The sequence below is a fragment of the Phyllostomus hastatus genome, unplaced genomic scaffold (assembly GCF_019186645.2).
Source record: "Phyllostomus hastatus isolate PE091 unplaced genomic scaffold, TTU_PhHast_1.1 phas_scaffold_200, whole genome shotgun sequence".
Classification (NCBI taxonomy): Eukaryota; Metazoa; Chordata; class Mammalia; order Chiroptera; family Phyllostomidae; genus Phyllostomus; species Phyllostomus hastatus.
The window spans coordinates 2,475,176-2,496,355 of record NW_025334016.1 but is presented as its reverse complement, the minus strand read 5'-3'; the positions used below and the strand labels follow the sequence as shown (position 1 = coordinate 2,496,355).

The 21,180-nt window shown below is 36.7% G+C and overlaps 2 protein-coding genes across 2 annotated transcripts in view; both read right to left on the bottom strand.

Moving 5' to 3' along the window:
* The window catches only part of XK (X-linked Kx blood group), a 37,073-nt gene extending 29,117 nt beyond the window's left edge, over positions 1-7,956 (bottom strand). The window contains exon 1 of the mRNA XM_045860654.1: positions 7,442-7,956. Coding sequence (XP_045716610.1) covers positions 7,442-7,686 — 245 coding nt within the window. The 5' untranslated portion in view covers positions 7,687-7,956. The remainder of the gene's footprint in view (positions 1-7,441) is intronic.
* Positions 7,957-17,963: 10,007 nt separating this feature from the next.
* LANCL3 (LanC like 3) overlaps positions 17,964-21,180 on the bottom strand; it is a 113,137-nt gene continuing 109,920 nt past the window's right edge. Inside the window, exon 5 of the mRNA XM_045860655.1 lies at positions 17,964-18,123. Within this exon, the coding sequence (XP_045716611.1) occupies positions 17,964-18,123 (160 nt within the window). The remainder of the gene's footprint in view (positions 18,124-21,180) is intronic.

The following is a 21,180-nucleotide window of genomic DNA, read 5'->3' as shown; positions in this document are numbered from 1 at the left end:
TATCTATATCTAAAAGTATCTCTCATATATATATATATATAAAATTTATTTTATACATCCAATAGATACCCCAAATCTCCTTAGCTAAAGCATCAGCTATGGTTGAGAGACCCCCCCAGCACAGAACAGTTTGCCATTTAGTGTTCTCCTGGAAGACCACAACGTGTTTCCTATGTCTCTGCTCTCATAAGCCCTTACAGAAGATGACTAAAGTCAAACATGCATGGGGGCCAGCCAGCTATGTCCTATTTATGGAATTTTAAGCCTACCCTGGGTATAAAACCATAACCTTTCTACACTGAGAGAGTACCTGGCTTTTAAAATTGGATTTCCTTTCCAGGTAATGAAATGGATACTGAAGGGAGAGAGTATTGATGTGTCTGATTTACTCTGAAGTACACACACACACAAATGTACAAATGGATTAATAGATGGATGGATCAATTTATGATATAAAATGTTAATTATAGAATCTAGGTGGTTAGTATTTAGATGTTCACTGTACATTTCTTTCAAGTTGTCTTCTATATGTTCAATTTTTTTCATAATAAAATGCTGTGGAAAATATTCTTTTTCCTAGGGATAAGAAAAAATACCCATGGTCTTAGGTTTAAAATTATTAAAGGACATTTTCTACTAAACATGCTTTTTAAAAAAATATTTTTTATTCACCTTTAGACAGAGAGGAAGGGAGGGAGGGAGAGAGGGAGAGAGGGAGAGAAACATCAATGTATGCATACGCCCCCCACTGGGGACCTGACCCGAAACCCAGACATGTGCGCTGACTGGGAATCAAGCCAGCAACCTTTCAGTTGGCAGGTTGGTGTTCAATCCACTGAGCCACACCAGCCAGGGCACATGCTTTTTTATAACAATCTTATAATGCTGCTGGAAGTTTTTATGGCTTCACTTATTTTATTAATGTTGCTAACTTTGTACTCTCACTCCTAGGCAACTATGACAATAAGAATACATTCATAATTTGAAATAATAAAACAACATAAAAGAAATAATGTGGGAACATATCTTGTGAGTACAAATTAGACATATTTTGTGATTATCACTTTTGTTCATTTGTTCCTGAGAGAAAGAAGGTACATAACAGTTTGTGTGTGTGTGTGTGTACAGCCTGTCTGCTATATTTTGTCCAGTGAGGTCACAGACATGTTAACATATTACATTAAGACATGTAAAACAACCTGGACCAACATGTTCACCTGAAAATATGAAGTTCAAGTTATGAGTACAAGTGCAGCTCATGCAACTCAATGTATTCTGAGGAAAAATTCAAATCTATGTGTGACTGAAGACTATTTGAGGCCTAGCAACTTCACACTTTTGGACCACTGACCACAACAAGGCCTAGAAGACAAAATAAACTGACCATCATCTTCACTCTCAAATGTGTGATGAACGCAGACACACTTTGCTATGTGCTGTGGGGGAATGCAAAAACAGCTGGATACCAATGCCTCCTTCAGAGGCAATCACAATCTAAATGGGAAAATGGGACATACAAATGATAAGAAAAATGAATGATAAATACAACCAACATTTATACAGCATTTCCCATTTATAAAATATTTTTCACATATTATCTTACTTAAGAAAGCCTAATGCAAGACTTTGAATATAGCATTATTTGTAATAGCAAAATTCTGAGAGTACTCTAAAGGTCCCTAAATAAAACAATAATGAAATAAATTATATTATATGCATTCAATGGAATATTATCCAGGCCTTTTAAATTCACAGTATATACATACAAGGTCTGTCCAGAAAGAGTCCAGCCATTGTTAATACAATGAGAATGCTTTGTGCAATATTGATGTAACTTGAGAGCCGAGGAGAGTAGACAGTGACGACTTCACTGTATGAGTCAGTGGGGGTGGTAGACACTGTTGATTGAGCATATGTACTGTGTGTTCATCACATTCAAAATGACGGAGTGAGTAGAATAACAAATTGGCCTCAAATTCTGTGTAAAGCTTGAACGTTCCTCCATGGATACTATTCAGATGATTCAGAAGGCCACAGCTATGGGCAACTGGTCATTAGCAGCTTCATCACGATGATGCACCTGCTCATGCATCATGTCTACTGCAGAGTTTTTTGGAAAAACATCAAATCACCCAAATGACTCAGTGCCCCTATAGCCCAGATTTGGTGTCCTGTGACTTCTGGCTTTTCCAAAAACTAAAATCACCTTTGAAAGGGAAGAGATTTCAGACCATTGATGAGATTCAGGAAAATATGACAGAGCTGATAGTGATTGGGAGAACTATGTGAGGTCCCAAGGTGCCTACTTTGAAGGGGACTGAGGCATCATTGTCGTATGTAGAATGTTTCTTGTACCTTGTATCTTCTTCAATAAATGTCTCTATTTTTCATATGACATGGCTGGAAACCTTCTGGACAGACCTCTCATATCTACTGATATATAAAAATGTTTACTATATTTGGTTAGTAAAAGGAACAAATTACAATTGAATTTATTTAGAAAATGCCATTTCTTAAAAAGAAAACTGCATGTGTATAAAATATATACAAGTCTCACACACACATACATATAAACAGTAGAGTACCTGAGCTGACTCATACTGTTAAATAGTTTGTGAGCCAGTTGTTAAACAACTGGGAGCTTGAAATAGGTCATGAAGGAAATTTTACATCACATAAATCAGCAAATGCTGCAAATCAGGGATTTTTTTTTTTTGCCCCTGAGAGACAGTTTACTAGCTTACTGGTGTAAAAATATTAGTAAAGATATACATACAACAAAATGTTAAGAAGTGTTCTCTTTAGTCAGTTGAATTAGAGGGGGGGGTTATTTTTTTAATTGTGCTTATGAATTTTTTGCTCTTTGTACCATTTTTTTTCCTGAACAATGAAATCAACCTTATAATTAAAGACTAAACAAACAAACAAAAGAAACACCAGCACATGCTAAAAGATGAATGAATAAAATGAAGGTTAGGAGGAGAAAGTAATTCTCTTGATGCTGAGATTGGGCACTAAACAAGAACTTACAAAATTGTAGATGAAATGAAACTTCAGTGTCTACCAACTGAAATGAAAGAATGTCCCAGAATGAGCTATCCACTGTTTTTCCCAACTAAATACATTTATCTTTGCACAGAACTTTGCAAGTAATAAATGTTTAATAAATTTGTGCAAGGCCATAAGACCTCCACTACTTGCCACTTCTGGTTAAGAAACTGATAAGAAACAAATTCTATTTCTTATTAGAATTCTGCAAGACTCATCCAATTACTCAAAACATGGTTTCTTTGTTTGTTTGTTTTTTGCTTGAGCAATTGTCTAAATATAGCCATACATTAAACATTTTCATTTGCATTAAAATCATTCGAGGTAGTTTTTCCATAATATGTAGACCAAGGATTGGCAAACATTTTCTGTATATACAAAGAGTAAATATGTTAGGCTTTGCAGGTCATGGTCTCTATTGCAACTGTGCCACTAGTGCAAAAGCAGTCATACACAGCACATACATGAATGAGCATGGCTGTTCCAATAAAACTTTATTTACAAAATAGGCAGTGGAAAGATTTGGCCTGTGAGGCATAGTTTGTCAACTCCTAATGTATATAATCAGCAGGTTGATCCTCTTTTTTTTTTCACTTTTTCTCATTTTCAAGCACCATAGTGGAAGGAGTTTATTCCTTAGCTAAAATCATGCATGTTGGTGTCAGCATAAATAATCTGGTTAACAGAAAACCTTGAAGGTAGTTAATAAAAATGTTTTCAGAAGAAATACTGACTATGATTTCCTATATGCTGTGTTATATCATAAGACACATATGCTTAGTGAGGCAACACATGAACCCAACAGGTTAAACAGAAAGTGCCATGTGACCTTTGAAAAGCCACTTGCTTACTCTCACTGAGCCTCAATTCCTCAACTGTAAAAAAAGATAACAACAGTTAGCTCACAGGGTTTTACAGTGGATGCAATGAAATATTGTATGTAAAAGTACTTTACAAATAAAAATGCTCTTCAAATTTGGGCTATTGTTATTTTAAAGTCTGTTGAGAGTTTATAAGAGACAAATACTATGGTAAATCACTCTGCACTGTTCTATAAAATATTACTAGAACTTCTTAGCTTTTATTTATAAACCCAGATTTTCATGTGCTATTTTTTCTTCATTATACCAGTAAATAAAATGAAGAAAAGTTACTCGAACTAGTAACTCATTTATAGTCATTCCTTCTCCTAATTAATTTATAAAATTAACATATTATAAAATAATAAACAAATTTTGTTGTTGGTGGTAAGATGCATTTCCCCCCTCTGGTTTTCCAGAACATCTCTTATCATTCACAATAAGACTGTCTTTAAACTTAAAAAAAATTCAAGACATTATTCTGTGCTCTTATCATCAAAACCCAGCCTGAGTGAGTAAACGACCATATACACTGTGACTTTAGTTTTAAATATAAGACTGATATAAATGAAATATGGACCTATCTGGTACTTCCCTAAAAAAGAGCAGTGGGACCTAATTTGCAGTATTTACCCCATAATTATTACAGTATAATATAATGCAATTTAACTGAGTAAATTCAAAAACAGCATTTCATCTGAAAAGACTATGTGTTGGGCCAGTTAGTATGCACCCAAAAATAAACAGAGCTAAGTTTCTCAAAAACAATTTCAAAATATTACTAAGTCTAATCTATTAGGAAGGGAAAGAAACACACCATGACTCTCCTTTGTGAGAGACAGATAATATTGATTCTATGGAAAAATCTTTTTTTTAAGATTTTATTTATTTTATTCATTTTTTAGAGAGGGGAGGGAAGGAGAAAGAGAGAGAGAGAGAGAAACATCAATGTGTGGTTGCTGGGGGCCGTGGCCTGCAATCCAGGCATGTGCCCTGACTGGGAATCGAACCTGCAACACTTTGGTTCGCAGCCCATGCTCAATCCATTGAGCTATGCCAGCCAGGGCAATTCTATGGAAAAATCTTAGAGTTAAAATAGAATCAAACAGTCAGCAGGAAGAACTTCCAATAACATATTAAGTCATGCTAATACACAACATCAAAGTGTCATTTTTTTTTATCTGGAAGCTAAGAGGCTTGGAACTGCATCTTGTGCATCTCAACTCTAAGATCATGAGTCCAATATCTCCTTGAAATAAATCAGCTCCATTAGAATGACAGAGCCCTTGTTGACAGAAGGGGATTGTTTATTGCTTTGTTTTCTATGGTTTATTTTGTTTTTCCCTGAAAGAAATCCCTGAAAGAAAACAATGACTCATTCAGAATTTTTTTGAAATATGTTTTTTTCAGGGGTTGAATTTTTTAATATAGCTAGTTATCTCCTGAAAGCATCAATCTTTTTCTTTCTTCAATAAAGTTAAACTATTTATTGGCAGCTGAGATACCTCTCTGGCCTATGTTAAAAAGTTAAAGTTAAACTGAAAAATGTAGAGAACTAAATAAAGGAGGAAATTATGTGCTTTCTATATTTTGCAGGAGAAAATTAAAATCTCCCAGAACTCCACCATCCAGAAATTACCACTCCTAATTTGGTATATTTCCTCGAGCTCAGGTTTGTAAGTCCCATCCTGTTTTTATACATAATATTGTATCATTAGCTTTGTCTTTGGTCACTCCTAGTATTTAGAAACATATGAATGGCAAAAATGATATGGTATTATCATTTATCTGGATGACTATTTAGGTTGTGCTTTTAAATTTTACCAACATAACCAAACTTTCTTAAGACCAACCTATTAATAAAATACACTCCACACTCCTCTGCCTTCTTTCACAGAGTATAGGGAACATAATTCACTCTACCCCATTTCTAAGAGGCTTTGTGGACACGATGTAGGGTCTCATTTTCCTGCACTATAATAGGGACAATTACATCTAGGTAGTTCATGATGAGTATTCAGTGAACTGAGGCATATAACTACCTACAACCCATGAAGCACAAGACACATTTGAGAAATGTCAGTTTCCCTTTTCTCTTCCACTTTAGTTAAACATCACCAACAACGACTTTTGTTTTCAGATATTAGGTTAAGAAATGATGAGTGCTTTGTCCAAATTCAGATAACATTGATTTTAATGAGTGGGAACACCATCAGGATGCTGTGGCCTACTTAGCCACAGAGGATGGACTCTCTCACTAATGGCTCCTGGTTGCAGAAGTTTTTAAATTCTCCTCTCTTTCTCCCTTCTCTTTCTCTCTCTTTCCCTCCCCCCCAACTCTTCCCTTGCCCTCAAGATGTCAGTAGCAACTTTTTTTCCCTCCACCGTACCTGTTTCTCTTCCTTTCTAGAATTTCACAGCTTCTGGAAAACTTGTTCACCAACTTTGTCCTAACTGTGTAAACTACAAGTCCATATTCTGAGTGTCAGCTAGAATGGCTGTCTTTAATATAAAGTGCAAATATTTATTATAGTGTGCTGTAAAACCTATCTTGCTGCTTGACTTTGTGTTGCATGTGGATGTGTGGGTGGATAGGGGAATTAGGGGGAGATACTCCCTGGTAGGACAGGTCCCTGGCTAAAATAGCTGAATTTTCTGGCAGGTGAAATTTCACCTACTTCTCAAGCTCAATATTACTTTATACATAATCCAATTAGAAACCCTTGGTTTTGCTTTTCCTACAGAGATGAAAGACATCAAAACATCTCATTTTAAACTCTTTTCATGGTCTTTGGATAAGCCAATGTCTACTTCATTACCATGTATTTCTCTTGCTTTGTGTTAATAAAAACGAATTTCCAGAAATGTCCCTGGAGTTTTTCTTTCCTTAACACACTGCAAGTTTTTGTCTTCATGTCATCTTGTGTTCCAGCTTCAACAATTAGGTTTATAACTCAGGCAAGGGTGGAAGATAGTTCTACAACCCCATATGTTTCCACATACAAGAAAAAAAGACTGAGGTGTGGCCTTCTAGAGTTATGTATGATAATAGAATAAATGAATATTTGTAAAGCTCTCAGAACAGTTCCTGGAACATAATAAACTCCACGTGTTTAATGAATTAAACAATCTATCCCCGCTTTTGCTGCAATGGTGATGTAGGACGCACTTCCCAAGGGTTAGTCACGACACAAGCCAATCCTGCCAGAGCTCACCTGACTGCAGTGAAAGCCTGGATTTTTAGGACGTCGAACCACATGAAATTGCCACTTTTGTCAGTTAAATTCCACTGAGTGATGGCAATTTCTTGTCAAGAACCTAACAGGAACGCAGTACGCCCAGCTTTACTGTCATTATCCCAGGATACTGTCGCATTCCTGGGACTGTAACCGTGGGGCTGACAGAGGGTGGGCTGGCCTGGGCCCAGCCCCCCTTCCAGTCACTCGCCCTCCCGGAAGGCCCCCCGCCCTGGACCAGCGCGGGTTAGGGAAGAGGCCGTGTCTGTGGCCGGTGGCCCGTGGTCCCGCACGCACCTGAAGAGGGGCCCGAGCTGCAGCAGGTGCAGCAGCAGCACTAGCGGCCGGTCACGGCTGAAGTCGCGGTGCACGAAGAGGAGTGTGAGCTGCACTAGCGCGCAGGGCAGCAGCGAGAAAAGCAGCGTCAGGGACTGCCACATGCCATCCCCGCCCGAGCGGTAGGTACTGCTCAGGTATAGCGCCGCCATCGTCTCAGCCACGAACAGGAACACGGACGCCAGCACCGAGCCCGGGAATTTCATCTCTGCGCGTCAGCGGCGCGCGAACCCCTGGCGGACGCTGTGACTGTAGCGGTTGCGGCAGCGGCCCGAGGGTCTACCGGCCAGCCCGGCCGCCGGCTCCCGCGCTCTGCGCTACCCGCCTAGGGCACGGGGCCCACGCGCTGGAGCGGATCCTGGGGGCGACCTATCCAGTTGCGAGGAGGCGGGGAGTGAGGCCTGTTCGGACACGCCCACGCACGGCGTGCACCGCCCTCGCGCCAGAGTGCCTGAGGCGTCTCTGCCGTGAGGGTCCTGGGATGGGTTGAGAACACGCACCCAGCAACGGCCCGCGAGGGGCCCCAAAGCCTCCCAGGCCCTACTGGCCCTGCGCGTAGCCGCTGGGTCCTAGAGCCCCTTGGTCGACGTTCGCGTTAGAAACAGTTCACAACCTTCTGAAAAACTGCAACCAATGGAGCCTATTGTTAGCTTTTCCAGCCCAGTCTCTATTTTCTGGGCCTAGGGAACAGCCAAATCCTCAAAGGGCCTGCATTTTAGGTCCTCTGAAAGTACCCTGACCACACAGATACTTTTCAAAGTACAAGTACATTGGCATGCCCCCAGGATTACGTTTTCACTGGGCCAAGTAAGCATGCCCTTCAGCTATTCAAATAATCGTCTGAAGCATTGCTTCTAATGGTGGAAGAGCACCAGACATAATCCTTAGGAGCCAACACCATCTCTCCCAAAAGAACTGTCTACAAAATCTATTCTTTTATAACTGACTAACTCAGGGCAAAGGCCAAGGCCAAATAAGGAAACTGTTTTCTGGCCGTGCTGGTGTGTGCCAGCCCCAAGGCTAACACAATTCCTTTCCACTCACTGAATTTGTGATAATCTTCTGGGCATCAGGATGAGCTCAACCCACCTTGTCCCTTAGAGCTTAAGCAGGCTACTAAATCTCTAAAATTCAGGTCCTAACCTGTTCCAAGGGATTAGACTTTAATAATGACAATCCTTTTTCCCTGCTGAAATTGTGTGATTCCATCAATCTGCAGTAATCTCGAGCATTTTTCTATTTTGGAAAATGATCTCATCACAAATAGACTGAAGATTCGGTAGGAATCAAGACAAATATTGTAAAAGGAGGAAACATGAAAAGCTGTTTTTCTTCATTCTTGTGTGGCCTGGTAAAATCTATTTATAAGGGTTAAGGGGAGGATTCAGCCAACAGCTGAGTGGTACCAGGCCCATTCTCTAAAAGGATTACTAATGTCTATTTATAGAATCCCGTGGCCACTGTGTCCTGGATCAAGATACACACACTGTCACAAATACAGAATAGGCAGCAACACTACACAGAGTATTTTATAATATTTTATTTGACACTGTCTTAAGCTTCAGAGGAAACATTTATTTGTAGCTTAGACTTATTCATTAGAGCACAATCAACATTTAGCATCAAATTTTATTTTAAGGCAAAGGATTATCATGTGTTTTATTTTATTAAGTAGACCATACATACATGGGGGTGGTTATAAGTCAATAAATAACATCACTTTAAACACAGAGTCCAGTTTACAGCAAATTATTTTCTATGGTACAAACCTAATACAGAAAACACATTTTGAAAGATCACAGTGTTTAGAACATTGTAACAGCAGTTTTAAAAACAGTAAGGTGCCTCTCTAAGCTTCTGACTCAATCCTACTTCTACAGAAATTTCATTACACCATGAAGTGGCTGTGAGCAAAATCCCCACGTGAAGGAGAGGCAACATCAACTGACTGCAGCACTGTCCCCTCGAGGAATAAACAATAACAAAAGCTAAAGTCTGATGAGCTTTTGCACGTTGATCCTTGTCAGTGTGCACACCAGCTAACTTGCCCCAGTGACCATAACTTTATGTATTATCATTTGCCTTTTTGTCTTTGAGAAAAAAATGCATACATTCGAGCTTATGATTGCTAGTTTCCCTGTCAAATACATAAATGGATATTGACTAAAGATCAATTTAAAACCACGTATTGTATTATACTTTCTTCCTAGGACTGAAATACCCACCATTTTAAAAGATATTATGTACACAATAATAGACTTAGAGAAAGTGTGTGTGGGTTGTTTTTTTTTTTTTGGTCTAATAATATGTAACATACTAGAACACTTGAGAATTTGTTTTTATTATAAAATACAGTACTACAACATTTTGTGATATAGTAAAATATCTGACTGAATGTTCTGCTCTATATTTAGACCTAACTGCTAGAGATATGTCTTTGAAAGTGCCTCACAGTACCCCTAAAGAAATATAATAATTAGCAAGGGGTCATAGAACCTGTTTTTGGCAAAAAGGCATTTTTGAAGAAGCCTCTTGTTTTGTGGGCAAGACTTTCAAAATTTATACACTACAAATAAATGGTATTGGATTTAATGCTAATAGAAATTAGTATGATTTTAAAGCAATAACTAATCTTTATTATGTGATGTATTTTTCATAAATTTATGTTTTAACTGCATTTGTGCTGAGGCAAACTACTGCAAAGAGTACAATTTTATTAATAATACTAATTTGTTGAGCAGTTCTTCAAAATTCAATAATACTTTAATAGTATGTATTCATTTCTAGATATTATTAGGAATAAGCAATTGTATTCTATTGACTGATTACTCTTTTGTATCCCCCCCAAAAATAATAAAGGAATTGCACTAATTTACTAGTGAGTGTAAAAAATATCATTAGGAAAATGAGCTTTTTTCCTCTAATGATACAATTATACTTCTGTAAGTATTATGAATTGTGCAAAAAATATTGTTGGTGAAGTAAATTCTATTCGCTTGGGAAATGCACATTCTGAAACTGACATGGGGTCTTTGACTATTCCTGTATATGACTTTGCAAAGTTTCCCATAATCTTTGGATACTATGAAACCCATTTTTAAATGTTTTTAAATTTAGCGCGACTAAATCCATGGGATTAAAAATCTGACTTCCTTTCCAAGCAGAGCTATCACAGATGTTCAAAGTTGGTAAAGCTGTTACCTTTTTAGAGAATAGGCTGCCTTTCATTATCAGATTCTAAAACCAAACTTTGGCACTTAGAATGTTCCACTCCTACTCCTGGGCAGTCTACATAAAACTGATGGTAAACTTTGCATTTTCAGAAGGCATCTTTGATATTGAAATACTAAAGTCCTAAAAAATGAGACAAAACTAATCATTTTAATCAAGCTTCAGACTTGAATGCATCCACATATAAAGGTTACTATAGTCAACTTGGACCAAATTCAGCAACAGAAGTTACTTTTAACTGGTAATTGCCACATAAACACAGATTATAAAACAAAACAGGGTCAGCATCAGATGTCCCACTAAAACAAATGCAAAAAGATCATTTGCTAAAGATTGACAGTTGTCAAGTCTAATCTATATCTTCTTTAAACTGATTGCTAAGTTAATGTTGCTCTACACGCTTGACAAAAATGGTACACATTAAAGCACTGTAAATCAATACCACACACAAAATACAAAAAAAAAGAGAGAAAGTGTCAGCAGGATGGTATTATTCTACTTAAGAAACTGTATTCTATGTTTACACCCAGGTATGCACATCCAGATGTTTCTCCCCTCATCTCTTTAGAGTGCTCATAATTTCTGAAATGAGAGCAAGGTGTGCATTTAGGGACTTTTTTGAAGATAAATGTCCATGTGCAAGACATTACAGCCATCTGCTGTTTTCAATTTAGTAGGTGGTTCCAGAACAAGAACATATATTTGGCTCTAGGGTGATTCTGAATACAAAGGCTAAGTAGAGATAGGCTCCAAAAAGAATAGGAAAAGAAGGGAAGACGCAGTGTTTTTCTTACTTAGAGACACTTGTGGCAATTTCCAAAATTCCTGTCCCCAAAAGTGTAGTAAAGAATGATCTCAGGTCTGAGAGCAAGATTTAGTAGGTTTAATACTCTGGCTCAGACCCATTGTTGTATCTTTAATGGGCCTGGACCTGGGTATGGGAAGGGGGGAGGGGTACTTAGAAAAAATAAATATTATAAGCACATCATAAATGTACCATGTCAGACTAAGCATGTTTTTATAGTGGTAGCTAGGCAACAGTACAATCAGGAGGTTGAACCTTACCAGAGACAGAACTCAACAACCTCAAACAGGTTTCTCTACTCAAGACAGTTTTCTAAGTGTCTGTGATATATTCATGCATCATGTAAATCTCCAAAGAGGGGTAAAATAATAGAATTTTTCTAACTTATTTAATCATAGAACATATTTTTTCCACAGGGAAGCTCTTGGTACTAGTGTTTTGCATTTGGGGAAACACTGCAGTACTCAAAAAACATACAGTGTTCTGTTTACATTTTCTTTTGTAACAACAAAAACACACATAAGCTGTAGGAAGACCCTATTATTACTGTGAAACAGCAGTGGGATGCTAGCCCTGTGCTATCCAATATACTAGCCAAACTACATTTGGCTCTTAAACACTGGAAATGTGATTAGTCTGATTAGAGATGAGCAGTGAGTGTAAAATATACATCAGATTTTGGAGACTCAGTACAAAAAATGTAAAATAGTGCAATAATTTTATATTGAGCACATGTTGAAATGATAATATTTTAAATATACTGAGTTAAATCAAATATATAATGAAAATGAATTTTACCTGTTTGCCTTCACTTTTTTAATGTGGCTACTAGAAAATTAAAAAAATTATTTATATGGCTCACTTACAGCTGTATTTGTGAAGCTCACATCTGTTATCTTATACAAATCGCTAATGGCTTTACCCTGACAGAAGAAGTTTTAATGAAAATTAATGCCTAAGATATACACTAGAAGTGTAACTAGAGCCCTCATTAATTATGTGCTAATTTATTAGAGAGCACTCAACACACAATGGAGACCCGTTCATTAATGAATGTGTACTTGCATCTATGCGTTCACTCAGATATATCTAATAGCTAAATGTTGGGTTTATTTCATATGTGATACTGACTTTTCCTAAGTCCATCAGTCCCTTTCACTGCTCAGTGTCTCTGTCTCGTTCCCGCTTGCACACACGTACGCACAATTTCCTACAGAAACTAAGAAAAACCAAAGAGGAAACAAACAGGAAGTCCTTGCAAACTGTTTCCAGTCAAGCCTTCTTCATCTTTTCTCCCTGTTCTTCCTCCATATTGTACAGAGAGGAGAAAGGCAAAAAAAAAAAAAAGAAAGAAAGAAAAAGAAAAGATAGTCTGCTCTTTTAACCACACTGCTCACCAACAAATCCCCGACAAAGAACAAAAATACAGGTGATTTGGTTTTCATTTTATATAATTTTTCAAATTCAGTTCAGAAGGGTAAGTTCATAGGTACACAAAGGCAAAGATGATGCAGGAAATTCTGCAGACAAAAGACTGCCATTTGTGGAAGATTCTAGGTGGAAATGACAAGATCCAGCACTTTAAGAAAATAAAAAAAAAAACAAGTATTTTTAAACTCTAAAGGCATCATCTATCAGGCCTCAATTTATTATCACTTTCAATTAAGGAAACCAGGAGAGAGCACCCCCCAGTATGAAATTTGTAATAATGCAGGAGGCCCAGATATTTAATACTATCATCCACTTTTTTCCCCATCACAGTACAAATAAAATGGTTGGGTTTCTTTTGGGAGAAGCAGGACAAATGGAGCTGCCATTCTACTCTCATGCACATCAAACATGGGGTGAGTTGGGCTGGACCTGTGATCTGGCTAAAGAACCAGTCCAACACCTTCTGCTGCTGACCTTGAGGTCAGTCCTTCTGTCTAGAGTGGAATCTGGCCTTTACTGACCCTGAAGCTCTTAGCTACCAATGGACATGGATGGAAGAGATAAGGAGAAAACCTGCTTGCCCAGGTGAAAGGTCACATGATTAAGCACACAAGGGAAAAAAACCATATCAGTGTGTAACTATTTAAAGAGGAAGAAGACAAGAAGTTGCTGAATTGGGGGGGTGGTAATTAGAGATCCCAGGAAGCAATAAATACCATGAGTAAGATGTGTGGTTCTTAGCAGCATTGAACATACATCTACAACTCTCACTGAAATGCTGAGCTGAAGCAAGTTTTCACCCACCCACCCTTTTGCCTGTCTTCTCATTTGCTTTCCTTGCCAAGTTTATGCCAAGGTCACATGGCCTTGGTGAAGCTGAGGCTTACTCATTTAGCTATTAATTTGGTATAGTGTTGAATAAATAACTGAGGTCCCAAAAGGGAGGCCTTATATGCAATCTACAGTATATTTCTATCACTATATGTCATATAGTTCTGAGGCCTAAATTAAGTACAGACCAAACTCAAGCAAAAATACTTTATTCCCCATTTCATGTTGGCTCCACCAGCCTAGACTACTAACTCCTTTTCTTGCATTACTGGCACCTTAATTCCTTATTTAAGCAAGCAAAATAAATATTTGCATTAAAAGGAGCTCACCAGCTAAAACAACCTATGACTATGTACTAAGCCTCAATAAATCAGAACCTTCTGAGGCACAAATACTATAGTCAGGATTGGATCTAGAATATAAAAACCATACACTTTGTTTTTTACCACTTAGGTGATCCAGAAAGTACTGCATCCACACATGCAGATCCCATTTCCCTAAAATGCTTATTTGAAGACATAATTAAGCATGATTTTTCTATGCATGAAATAGGTACTTAAAATTCGGCTTCCCTTTTTAAATACATAAAGTACCTGCAAATTAAAAACTCTCATCTTATCATTGGCAGCCCTCACCACAACCCTGTGAGGTGGAGAGGGTGGTAACAATTATTATTATAATAGCCCATGGAATTAGCAGAGAAAGGCTTTAAGACTGATGTTTTTTTTCTTTTATTCATGTGTTTCCTTAATATGGTTATAAATCACAAACATATTTTTGCAGTGAAATTGACATTTCCTCTCTACAGAAATTGAAACAATTTGAGTACTACCTTGACTAAAATAAAATATTAGTGTGTCAAAGGAAGTTAAATACATAAATTGCCATGGAGGAGTTGCAATTTAGCATAGACTAACAAAGGACTCTCTTTTTCAAGATATCAGAAAGTGAAAACTATAACCTTAAGAGTGTAGTCAGTTACCTGAAGAATCACAGGGGAATATATGATGTGGAATCTCTGCTTTTTATTTCATTTTTTTAACTTTTTATTTAATCTTTATTGTATTTTTCCCATTACCATTTAGTCCCCTTGCCCTACTTTCCCCCCAGCAATCACCACACCGTTGTCCATGTCAATGAGTCCTTCTTCCTTTTCTGCTCAATCCCTCCACTCCCTAATTTCCCCTGACTAGTTATCATCTGCTATGCATCTATGAGTCTGTTTCTGTTTTCCTTGTTAGTTCAGTTTGTTCATTACATTCCACATATGAGTGAAATCATATGGTATTTGTCTTTCTCTGGCTGGTTTATTAAATTTCTGTTCTTACTTATCAAGTTACAAATGGAACAAAAAATAAAAACTGACGGCTAAAATAGGATTGGGTAAAATAAAGATATGTAATATTTTGGGATATGTGTGGGAGAGAAGATTCATAAATGTGTTAATGAACCAAAATGTACAGAGTTGTAATATGTCTCAAAACTTCCTGTTCTCAAAATATAATGCAGTCTTCCCATTATTAGGAGATTCTTTCAATATCCTCACATATCTCCAATGTTACCTCCAGGGTTTATAATTGTTTATGCCACATATAGTAAATAATATTATAGTTATACTAGTGGTGGTGAATTGCCCCATAGTCTTCAAGAGGCAACATGCTTAATTAAGCACTATTCAAACTATTACTATATAGAAGGAAAAAAATTGGTTAATTAAATAAGAAATGACATGTCACACTTTTCTATGGCAATACTTAGTGGTGTTTTTCACTTCTTGGGAAAACAACATGATAGAAGAGTACTTTCCCAAACCTATAATTCTACTCCTTCGGGAAAATGAAAACTTACAACATGTTTAAGTGCCAAAGAAGCTTACCCTTTTTACTAATTTACCAGCATGTCAATTTATAAAGACACATTCAAACATGGCCTTTGCTTGGATTTGACACACAAAGAGTATTATCTTTTCACAATGGTCGGCATAACAACCTCAGTTACCCTACTGAACCTTGAAAGGGCAAGTAAGCAAGACAGAATACAGCCTTTCTGAAGTTCCTAGAAATGAAACAGATATATTGAGCTAGATGATTACTTCTTAGTGCTTTAGTTTTCAGGTGTCAAGGATGAATGGTGGAAGGATAAGCAAACAGAAACAGAAGGTAACCTCCAGGGGTATTTTGTTTACTGTTACATCCCCAGCTTCTAGTTTAGAATACTGAATAAATATACTTGGGAAGTGAAACCCTGATTTGAAAAGCAGGTATCACTCTCATTTCAAAAGGAGCCCACTTGTAGAAAGCATTTTTGTCTTAAGGCTTTCAGAGAGGTTCTTCACTATTCTTGAAAGAACTTCTAGAACCCAATTTTGGCAGTCATCTTAAAACTGCGACTTATGTGGTATTGTCCCAACCTGAGTACTTTCAAAGATGAACAACTGAGGCCAATTTTATATATTTATATCTGAGGATGTGAAAATGAAACAAGCTAAAAAGATGCATGCTTTTCAAAACCACTGTGTACTAGTTTGTTCTGATGAGTAAAAATATAAACAGTCATAAAAAATACAAAGGCAGTTCTTACCCTTTTTCATCCACAGATTTCTTTGAGAATCTTATGAATGCTACAGATCATCCCAGAAAAATGAGCATGCACACACACACAAGCACATGGGCACATGCCAACATACACACATGTACATATATATATATTTTAGGCAAGGCAGTATTCCCCAACTGCTCCCAAAGTTCACCTATGAATCAGGAAGAACTACTGAACTAAGTAAATGCTTGAGTTACACGGGGGTATATATAAAATATACACATATATATCCAAATATTTAATTACTATTTAAATAATTGTTAAATCTTACACAGTATACAACTTCCTCCTCCTCTTTGATACATGAAATTGCCAGTTACCAAGTCCTAGGAAAGGGGTAAACTCACATTTTGAGTATTAAAGCAGCAGATGCTCCTACAGTGTTCTGAAAAGCACTTTACTTGAAGTAGTTTTTACAATTTCTATGTGTTTACAGCAAGGTTGAATTTAATATGACAACTTGGCTCAGTGGGAATTGTAGACAATTTCTTGTGGAGCATGTGTCTTGGAAGATAAGGTAATCAGCCAAGGAGTTCACTCATCTCTTAATCTAACAGTATAAACTTGAACAACATCCTTTTCACAATCACGAGTCCCTTCCTCTGCCAGTGTCTGACTGTTCTACAGGACACAGTATTCCATCAAAGGTAGAAATGACACACTTTGGTATTGGTTACCCTGATCTTTGAGATGAATGATTTTTACCACAAGTATATTTTACGGTTCAGCTAATAGCTTCACAGGAATTACATAGTCATTTAAAAAATTGCAATAGACAATAACAGCTCACGCTTCAAATTGAGAAAAACATTTGACAGCAATTCTTGCTACAGTATTTACTAGCCTATGAACTTTACTATTCTAATTGGGCTTTAGGGCAAAAAAAGGAACCAGGAAAAGAGATGCTGTGAGGCCTAAGGAAACTTCAAATTTCAGGGTTTAGATGAAGTTATGATATGTACCCAGAGCAATGATAAAAATAGAGATTCATATGAAAATTTCTCCACTTAGTAAAAATCACGCATTTCAGTGAATAAAGGCATAGGACAACCAAAACGTTTCTTTTTTTTTTTGCAACTTGATACTTCATTCATCCTAGCAGCTTTTTGCTGGGCAATTATTTTAGTTTCAGATTGTCTTTACTTCTGAATTTAGTGGTGGAGGGGAACCACAAATGGTCAAATTCTCTCCCCAATTGCAAAGGTATTGACATTTTATGGCTGTTGCTCACATTTCAATTTTGTTTTTTATGCCCTAACTGAAAAACGAATGATTTATCTTTCCATTTCTCCTGTGATTTCTGGTTTCATCTCTAGTCTCTGAAATATTGAATTTCTATGGTTTTTAGAAGAGCTGTGGTGTCTTTATTTTGCACGTTCTCAGACTGTTCTACCTTAAGTCTGGTATCTTGTTGCCTTCACATGTCTGATCCCTCCCCACCTCCCTTCCTTTTTTCCTTCCTTCCTGTGGCAATGTTAAGGCTCATGGTTGTGATACCATTGAATGTGGCTTGTATGGAAACTGCCTCCAGTAGGCTTGGGAAATCTCAGGGACCTTCTTCAGGGCCACAGTGGGACATGGAGCCTTCTAAACAAAGACGCTGAAGAGAGGGAACTCAGCCTGACTGGGCTGCAGCAGATCAATCAGAAAGCACACAGTCCCAGAGAAGCCTTCATACAAGCTGTATATACTTTCAAGGACACGAGAACCTGCCTTGAACTCCTCGGTAAATAAAAATTCAGCAAACCTAAAAGAAGAAGAAGAAAATACAAAGAGTTTTAACATTAGTGTTTTCACATTATTGACCTTGGGTTGCTTCTTTCTCCTCTCTGCTAAATTCAAGTTTTAGCATCATTTTCTTTCCAGAATTGTATAACATTTTAAGAAAGAAATTGTTAAAACAACAGAGGAGCCATTACGGAATTATGTGTGTTTCACAACAAATGATGTTGGCAGGCAAATTCAACTATTTTGAGTATTTGCAAAGCAAATCAATTTGTTTTTTCCTTAGGATTTCATTCCTTCTGTCATCCAGTAATTAAAAGTAAGAGAGACAGATAAGTAGCCATACTTTCATTTATCTTGAATAGCAAGCTGAAATATGACTGTCCCTTTAAAAAAGTAAATATGCTGTTTTTTTGCAGGAATATTTCTGAGCTGGGTTTCATTTATATGTGACAGAGAGGAGATTGTGAAAATAAATGTGCAAGATTTTATACAATCTGTGCTTTGGGTAAACAAAGAAATAAGATGAATAAGAAAAGGCAAACCACATGTTATAATCATGACACCAAATAGCAAACTCAGCTTACAAGATAGATTATTTTTAGGACATCTGCTTTAAAAATAAATCACTGGCCTCTAAATTCTCTATGAAAGAGCTTTATACTTTTACTACTTTTTGCCACAAATCCTATTCACATTATTTATAGTGGGTAACTATAGTTAATGGCATTTAAAGTGCTGTCACCTATGTCATCTCTTTACTAACATGCTCTCCTTATTCCCATCACCAACAAAAATAATTGCCAATTCATAAGCTAGAGCTCACAGGTTCATACGGCCTGACAACTGATACTGTCATAAATTTAGATGATTGCTACTACATAGGGGGTTTTATGAAGAGTGATTACTCATTTGATCTTTTTAAAGTTTTTGTAATTATTGATGGCAGCTTAAAATAAATCAGCAGGACACATATTACAATTCTGTTTGGTGCAAATTTTCTAGCAACTGTTTTCCTGAATATGCAGTAATTTCTAAATAAAGTTCAAAAGTTTTCCTCATCACCATTTTTGCTCAGAATAATGATGTATCCTATAAGTTAATTCAAAATGTGTAATTACATGATGAAGCTTCATGGTATAGCTTCAAGGAATATTGACATTTTTAGTGCAATGGAACATTTAGCAGTCTGGACTCCATCTCCGAAAAAGGTCTTCAATACATAAAATAAAATACATAAGAGCCCAAAGAAAATTAATTATATTAAAAGCAATAGCTAGCAACAAAGTTAAACCAAATTTGTGATATAATAATATGTGTATTCTTTATTAACACATTAAGTAGTAGTACATCTAATAACTGTGGACGTTTCTAAGTAGTGGTGGGAGTGAAATAAATTTCGCAATATCTGCAACAAGAGTAATATATGACTTCTACTGATGACAGAGTCACAGCTACTGCTAGTTTTCCTGTGGCTTATTACTTACATTCAAAATTGAAAACAATGCTACATTTCAGTTTGAGATATAATACACAAACCCTAGATTAAGAAGCCCTGGTGAGGAAAAAAATAGCCAAGGTAGCAATACTTATATCTGACAAAATAGACTTCAAAACAAAGGCCATAAAAAGGGACAGAGGACGACACTTCATAATATCCAAGAGAAGAATCCATCAAGAAGACATAAATACTGTAAACATATATGCACCCAACATAGCGGCACCCAAATACATAAGGAAAATCTTGAAGGACTTCAATAAACATATAGACAGCAACACAATTATAATAGGGATTTTAACACCCAACTGTCAAAAATGGATAGATCTTCCAAACAAAATATCAACTAGGACATTGTGGAACTGAACAATGTCCTAGATCAGATGGACTTAACTGATATATATATGGAACCTTTCATTCCAAGGAGGCAAAGTACACATTGTTTTCAAATGCACATGGAACATTTTCAAAGATAGACCACATGATAGGAAACAAAACCAGCCTCAACAAATTCAAGAAAATTGAAATCATGTCAAAAATTTTCTCAGACCACAAGGGCTTGAAACTACAAACCAACCTCAAGGAAAAAACTCAAAAATATTCAAATTCATGGAGACCAAATAACATACTATAAAACAATGAAGGGGTGAATAATGAGATCAAGGAAGAAATCAAAGAGATTCTGGAAACAAATGAAAATGAACACAAAACAATCCAAAACTTATGGGACACAATGAAGGCAGTCCTCAGAGGGAAGTTCATAGCAATACAGGCTTACCTACAAAAGACAGAAACATTTCAAATAAACAACCTAACCCTACACCTACAAGAACTGGAGAAACAACAAAGAAAGTCCAGAGTGAGTAGAAGGAAGGAAATAATCAAGATCAGAGCAGAATTAATGACATAGAGACTAAAAGAACAATTCAAAGCATCAATAAATCCAGGAGCTGGTTCTTTGAAAAGATAAACAAAATCAACAAGCCTTCAACCAGGTTCATCAAGAAAAAAAAGAGAGAGGATCCAAATAAATAAAATAAGAAGTGAAAGAGGAGAAATTACAATTGATACCACAGAAATACAAAGGATTGTAAGAAATTACTATGAACAACTATAGGCCAAGAAATTTGAAAACCTATGTAAAATGGACAAATTTCTAGAAAAATATAATCTTCCAAAACTAAATTAAGAAGAAGCAGAAAACCTGAACAGACCAATAAGAGCTGATGAAATTGAAGCAGTAATCAAAAAGCTTACAACACACAAAAGCCTTGGACCAAACAGTTTCACAGGAGAATTTTACAAAACATTTAAGGAAGAGCTATCCCCTATCCTTCTCAGACTATTCCAAAAATCCAAGAAGAAGGAAGACTCCAAAGCTCTTTTTATGAAGCCAGCATCATCCTAATCCCCATACCAGAAAAAAACACAACAAAGAAAGAAAACTACTGACTAATATTGTTGATGAACATAGATGCTAAAATCCTCAACAAAATATTGGCAAACTGTAACCAGCAATATATCAAAAAGATCATATACCATGATAAAGTGGGATTCATCCAAGGGATGCAAGAATGGTTC